Source organism: Rhinichthys klamathensis, unplaced genomic scaffold, assembly GCF_029890125.1.
Source record: "Rhinichthys klamathensis goyatoka isolate OS25496 unplaced genomic scaffold, OSU_Roscu_1.1 h1tg000198l_1, whole genome shotgun sequence".
Taxonomy (NCBI): Eukaryota; Metazoa; Chordata; class Actinopteri; order Cypriniformes; family Leuciscidae; genus Rhinichthys; species Rhinichthys klamathensis.
Genome location: NW_026606724.1, coordinates 287,829 through 295,348, shown reverse-complemented (window position 1 = coordinate 295,348; position 7,520 = coordinate 287,829). Strand labels below are relative to the sequence as shown.

General features: G+C 41.0%; 1 protein-coding gene across 2 annotated transcripts in view; it reads right to left on the bottom strand.

The window, feature by feature from the left end:
- Nucleotides 1-2,068: 2,068 nt before the first annotated feature.
- adcy3a (adenylate cyclase 3a) overlaps nt 2,069-7,520 on the bottom strand; it is a 55,154-nt gene continuing 49,702 nt past the window's right edge. For both annotated transcript variants that reach the window (XM_056263109.1, XM_056263111.1), the window contains exon 20: nt 2,069-2,934. In XM_056263109.1, the coding sequence (XP_056119084.1) occupies nt 2,752-2,934 (183 nt within the window). In that variant the 3' untranslated portion in view covers nt 2,069-2,751. The remainder of the gene's footprint in view (nt 2,935-7,520) is intronic.

Genomic DNA, 7,520 nt, shown 5'->3' with positions numbered 1-7,520 from the left:
GCTGGTCTTCCAGGACAGTCCTATAATGTAATAACACCTGTAATTACACTGTTGACCCTTCTCTTACACCATAACCCACCCTTAAACCTGCCCACACCACTAAACCTGTCCCTAACCGGACCCCTATCCCACCTCAATAGCAGCACGAGGGGTTTTTTAATACAGCAACACAACCAGTACATTGTATATACATTCTTTTTATGTAAGTACATAAATAAACGTAATATAAAGTGTAACCAGTGCCTAAAACTCCTTTAAAACCAGACCAGCAAACCACCTAGGCTGCATGTAATGTGGTATATTGAGGGAGTAAAGCAAACAAAGATAATTAACCATTTGCCCTTACAAGAAACAGTTATCGTTGTGAAACATTCATCAGTATCAGATTTCCTCGAAACAGCAGAACTTTCGAGTGTTATCTTATTTTATCGATTACAGTGTTGTAATACCATGTGACCAAAATTTTATTGTAGAACCAATTATTGGAGTAGCTCTGGTATTTGGTGAACCATTTTATCGAATAATGAAAAGTATTTGTAAAATTGAAAATCACAGTAGGAAGAGTTATTATTATTTTTTTAATCCAAAGAAGGTTCTTTGTACCATTTCAATTAAACACATAAAAGGTTCAAATAATCAATCTCACACAGCATCAGGTAACAGATCATTCAAAGTGCCTTTTTATTCCATATCGAAGGATAATTCAAAAATATCAAATTTTAGTCTGGTATCAAACCACAGAGATCGGCCACAATGTCATGCCTTCATAAACCATATGAACATATCAAAGTCGAAATCCGATGTGACTTCTGCTTGCCGACACAGAAGGTCTCTGACACTGGTAATAAATGAACTGTTTGGCCAGTTTTTAAGACACACCGTTCCATCGTTCGGTCTCTTTTCACAATCCTCTTTAACTACAACTTTTACGTCTTAATATAAAAATATGACTTGCTGGGAGAGGAGGGCTCTTTTTAAAACTGTACTGGAGAGCAGAATGGCGTAAAAGAATAAAACTATTGCACATTCATCTAATCTTTGAGGAAAGACACCATGGGGAATATATTCTGAATTAAGAAACATTCATCCCTGCAATACTGCCATGAATGTGGTGCAACAAACCCGTTCACAGTGATACTCCTACACCCCTGCGTCCTCAGAGTACCACAATCTGACGCACATAGTGGCTTGTATTTGGCACGTGAGGAACACTTTATGGATAAGTGGGGTCTAAAAGTCTGAGACCACCAGTAAAAGTGCTTGCTTTTATTTGTAGAACAAATTTAATATAGTTTTTACAATATTAAATATACTTGTAGTTAGTGTTGTTTAAGGATCTTCCTACGAGTCCACACTTTTCTGAGGTAATGCCGCTTTGATTGTTGGGTAGAAGTCTGGTAAAAATGCGCATTAAGGGGGCGAATATCAGCAGCAAAGATTTCAATTTGCTGTAAAGCAAATATTTTTTTTGGCATAACTATAAATATATATTTGGCAAAACAACTTGGACTCTAAAATTGCTGCAAAAATAAAAGCCATATCTCTACCCAGACAGCAACATAGTGTCGGTCCAGATCTGGTACGAGTTGAAATCACATGTGGCCCGGATCTGGGTTTTGATCCAGATTTCGTCTTTGGGAATTGATTGGATCGTAGGAAGTTGCTAACTCAATGGAGGGAGATCTGAATGTGAGATTGCAGTGATGTTTGGATGATGTTTTGTCTCACTCTCCGAGATACGCGTCATGAAGAGAGCATACGCCATTTCAGGCGAACGAGGGCATAACAAAATTATGATGTGCACAAATAAATCATTTATAATAGCACTGCAACATTCTGTAAAAAAAATGTTGTCAATTTTGATTTCATGGTGACATTAAACGCAATGTCCAATTTCAAGACGGTTTTACAGGACAAATTTTGAGTGTTTAAACTTTCGAATGATACCCAATTCATGATGACTGCTAAAATATCTGATAGGGGGAAAAGGCAATTAAAAAAAGAGTGCCAAGTCTCCTAGTCTGTTAACAGGCTATGTATTATAGAATTATAAAAAAATAAAAAAAATAATCCTAGAACTCTATTCCAGGGTTGAACTGAATAAAACCCATGATTTGATGTGGCCTCAGACTTTAGAACCCCATGTTTATCCATTATAAATTCAACAAATAAAGAAAAGGTGACTAGAGACTATAGAAATGCATGTCTACACACACACACGCTATGCAAAGGCAGTCAGTATGCTTTCCTACGCAGGCATTCAGAGTAGCTTTTCAATTGCAAACAACATTCAGTTATCTGGACATGTCAGGGTAATCTTTAAATAATAAAGGATTAAATAATAAAAGGATTTCAAATGAAAGAACAACAAAAATAGGTTCCTTTGAGCAGCGCATTGTGTAATATACAGTAGAGTTCATTGTATTCTGTGCGGTATGAGTTTAAAAACAACCTCCTCTCAAACTGTTTATCACTTCAGCAGCCTATTAAAATCATTCAACTTTTGTTTCATTCATTCGTGGCTGTGCACACTTTCAAAACGTATATTTTATAGTACTTCTCTTATATAAACAGACAGTCTGTCTCATTTCCCGCCAAAATTTCTTTCCTCAGGCTAATAAATAGAGAAAACACATTTGAAAGTACTAATTACTGGAGCACATGTACTCGGCAGAAGAGGTATGACGTGAGGTTTGCGCGAGCAAGTTTGAAGAGTACGACAGTGTGTGTTTGTGTGTGTGTGCGTGTTGGTCAAGAGCTGTCCACCACTTGGTGCGGTAGGGTGACAAAAGAGCCGTTAATGAAGGAGCCTTGTTTTTCACGTCCCTTTAAGAAATAGGTGAGCAGCTCTCCTTTCCCCTTGACAAATATCGGTCCCCTCCTCACGAAGCGGAAGCCGTAGTCCTTCAGGATGCAGTAGCAGTCCTCCACCACCTGGGGGGAGCAGAGCGTGTTTAGGGTTAAAGTTAGGGTTAGTAACACTCAGTAATGAGTCTTAAGTTACAACCCGGAAATAAGTTCACATTTTTATTCCAACTTCAGGTTCTATTATAATGAAGTCAAGGTTTTGATAGATATTGTCATGTTTTATTCTACAACATAAAATACATCCCCCTAGTAATTATTAAAGTTTTTATATGTCTTGAAAAAAAATCGACTACAAGACAATAAAGCTTGTTTTGTTTTACATTTCTGTTCATTTAAAGGTTCTGTCCTCATTTACTCACCCTCATGTTGTTCCAAACTCATAAGACTTTCATTCGTCTTTGAAGTACAAATTAAGATATTTCAATGAAATCTGAGAGATTTCTGTCTCTCCATTGACAGTCTACGCAACTACCACTTTGTATGCTTCAAAAAGTTCATAAAGAGATTTAATTTGGGCTTTTATTGACATTAAAACATTGATCAGTGAACATAAACAGAAGCTCAACCGTACTTGATTGATGGGGAAGAACAAACCTCGTTGGTTCTTGAAGAAGCTCAAACGTGCTGCGTAACACGAGAAGGAACCTCGTTGGTTCTTGAAGAAGCTCAAACGTGCTGCGTAACACGAGAACGAACCTCATTGGTTCTTGCTGAAGCTCAAACGTGCTGCGAAACACGAGAATGAACCTCATTGGTTCTTGCTGAAGCTCAAACGTGCTGCGTAACACGAGAACGAACCTCATTGGTTCTTGAAGAAGCTCAAACGTGCTGCGTAACACGAGAACGAACCTCATTGGTTCTTGAAGAAGCTCAAACGTGCTGCGTAACACGAGAACGAACCTCATTGGTTCTTGAAGAAGCTCAAACGTGCTGCGTAACACGAGAACAAACCTCATTGGTTCTTGAAGAAGCTCAAACGTGCTGCGTAACACGAGAATGAACCTCATTGGTTCTTGAAGAAGCTCAAACGTGCTGTGTAACACGAGAATAAACCTCATTGGTTCTTGCTGAAGCTCAAACGTGCTGCGTAACACGAGAATGAACCTCATTGGTTCTTGAAGAAGCTCAAACATGCTGCGTAACACAAGAACGAACCTCATTGGTTCTTGAAGAAGCTCAAACGTGCTGTGTAACACGAGAATAAACCTCATTGGTTCTTGCTGAAGCTCAAACGTGCTGTGTAACACGAGAATAAACCTTATTGGTTCTTGCTGAAGCTCAAACGTGCTGCGTAACACGAGAATAAACCTCATTGGTTCTTGCTGAAGCTCAAACGTGCTGCGTAACACGAGAATAAACCTCATTGGTTCTTGAAGAAGCTCAAACGTGCTGCGTAACACGAGAATAAACCTCATTGGTTCTTGAAGAAGCTCAAACGTGCTGCGTAACACGAGAATAAACCTCATTGGTTCTTGCTGAAGCTCAAACGTGCTGTGTAACACGAGAATAAACCTCATTGGTTCTTGCTGAAGCTCAAACGTGCTGTGTAACACGAGAATAAACCTCATTGGTTCTTGCTGAAGCTCAAACGTGCTGCGTAACACAAGAACGAACCTTATTGGTTCTTGCTGAAGCTCAAACGTGCTGTGTAACACGAGAATAAACCTCATTGGTTCTTGCTGAAGCTCAAACGTGCTGCGTAACACGAGAATAAACCTCATTGGTTCTTGCTGAAGCTCAAACGTGCTGCGTAACACGAGAATAAACCTTATTGGTTCTTGCTGAAGCTCAAACGTGCTGCGTAACACGAGAATAAACCTCATTGGTTCTTGAAGAAGCTCAAACGTGCTGCGTAACACGAGAATAAACCTCATTGGTTCTTGCTGAAGCTCAAACGTGCTGCGTAACACGAGAATAAACCTCATTGGTTCTTGCTGAAGCTCAAACGTGCTGCGTAACACAAGAACGAACCTCATTGGTTCTTGAAGAAGCTCAAACGTGCTGCGTAACACAAGAACGAACCTCATTGGTTCTTGAAGAAGCTCAAACGTGCTGCGTAACACAAGAATGAACCTCATTGGTTCTTGCTGAAGCTCAAACGTGCTTCGTAACACAAGAACGAACCTCATTGGTTCTTGGAGAAGCTCAAACGTGCTGCGTAACACGAGAATGAACCTCATTGGTTCTTGAAGAAGCTCAAACGTGCTGTGTAACACGAGAATGAACCTCATTGGTTCTTGAAGAAGCTCAAACGTGCTGCGAAACATGAGAATGAACCTCATTGGTTATTGAAGAAGCTCAAATGTGCTGTGTAACACGAGAACAGACCTCATTGGTTATTGCTAAAGCTCAAACGTGCTGCATAACACGAGAACAAACCTCATTGGTTCTTGAAGAAGCTCAAACGTGCTGCGTAACACGAGAATGAACCTCATTGATTCTTGCTGAAGCTCAAACGTGCTGCGTAACACGAGAATGAACCTCATTGGTTCTTGAAGAAGCTCAAACGTGCTGCGTAACACGAGAATGAACCTCATTGGTTCTTGAAGAGGCTCAAACGTGTTGCGTAACACGAGAATGAACCTCATTGGTTCTTGCTGAAGCTCAAACGTGCAGCGTAACACGAGAATGAACCTCATTGGTTATTGCTGAAACTCAAACGTGCTGTGTAACACGAGAACAAACCTCATTGGTTCTTGAAGAAGCTCAAACGTGCTGCGTAACACGAGAATGAACCTCATTGGTTCTTGAAGAAGCTCAAACGTGCTGCGTAACACAAGAACAAACCTCATTGGTTCTTGAAGAAGCTCAAACGTGCTGCGTAACACGAGAATAAACCTCATTGGTTCTTGAAGAAGCTCAAACGTGCTGCGTAACACGAGAACAAACCTCATTGGTTCTTGAAGAAGCTCAAACGTGCTGCGTAACACGAGAATAAACCTCATTGGTTCTTGAAGAAGCTCAAACGTGCTGTGTAACACGAGAACAAACCTCATTGGTTCTTGAAGAAGCTCAAACGTGCTGCGTAACACGAGAACAAACCTCATTGGTTCTTGAAGAAGCTCAAACGTGCTGCGTAACACGAGAATAAACCTCATTGGTTCTTGCTGAAGCTCAAACGTGCTGTGTAACACGAGAACAAACCTCATTGGTTCTTGAAGAAGCTCAAACGTGCTGCGTAACACGAGAATAAACCTCATTGGTTCTTGCTGAAGCTCAAACGTGCTGTGTAACACGAGAACAAACCTCATTGGTTCTTGAAGAAGCTCAAACGTGCTGCGTAACACGAGAACAAACCTCATTGGTTCTTGAAGAAGCTCAAACGTGCTGCGTAACACGAGAATGAACCTCATTGGTTCTTGAAGAAGCTCAAACGTGCTGCGTAACACGCGAATGAACCTCATTGGTTCTTGAAGAAGCTCAAACGTGCTGCGAAACACGAGAATAAACCTCATTGGTTCTTGCTAAAGCTCAAACGAGCTGCGTAACACTAGAACAAACCTCATTGATTCTTGCTGAAGCTCAAACGTCCTGTGTAACACGAGAATAAACCTCATTGGTTCTTGAAGAAGCTCAAACGTGCTGCGTAACACGAGAATGAACCTCATTGGTTCTTGAAGAGGCTCAAACGTGCTGCGTAACACGAGAACAAACCTCATTGGTTCTTGCTGAAGCTCAAATGTGCTGCGTAACACGAGAATGAACCTCATTGGTTCTTGCTGAAGCTCAAACGTGCTGCGTAACACGAGAACAAACCTCATTGGTTCTTGCTGAAGCTCAAACGTGCAGCGTAACATGAGAACAAACCTCATTGGTTCTTGCTGAAGCTCAAACGTGCTGCGTAACACGAGAACAAACCTCATTGGTTCTTGCTGAAGCTCAAACGTGCAGCGTAACACGAGAATGAACCTCATTGGTTATTGCTGAAACTCAAACGTGCTGTGTAACACGAGAACAAACCTCATTGGTTCTTGAAGAAGCTCAACCGTGCTGCGTAACACGAGAACAAACCTCATTGGTTCTTGAAGAAGCTCAAACGTGCTGCGTAACACGAGAATGAACCTCATTGGTTCTTGAAGAAGCTCAAACGTGCTGTGTAACACGAGAATAAACCTCATTGGTTCTTGAAGAAGCTCAAACGTGCTGCGTAACACGAGAATGAACCTCATTGGTTCTTGAAGAAGCTCAAACGTGCTGTGTAACACGAGAATAAACCTCATTGGTTCTTGAAGAAGCTCAAACGTGCTGCGTAACACGAGAACAAACCTCATTGGTTCTTGAAGAAGCTCAAACGTGCTGCGTAACACGAGAATAAACCTCATTGGTTCTTGCTGAAGCTCAAACGTGCTGTGTAACACGAGAACAAACCTCATTGGTTCTTGAAGAAGCTCAAACGTGCTGCGTAACACGAGAACAAACCTCATTGGTTCTTGAAGAAGCTCAAACGTGCTGCGTAACACGAGAATGAACCTCATTGGTTCTTGAAGAAGCTCAAACGTGCTGTGTAACACTAAAATGAACCTCATTGGTTCTTGAAGAAGCTCAAACATGCTGCGTAACACGAGAACAAACCTCATTGGTTCTTGAAGAAGCTCAAACGTGCTGCGTAACACGAGAATGAACCTCATTGGTTCTTGAAGAAGCTCAAACGT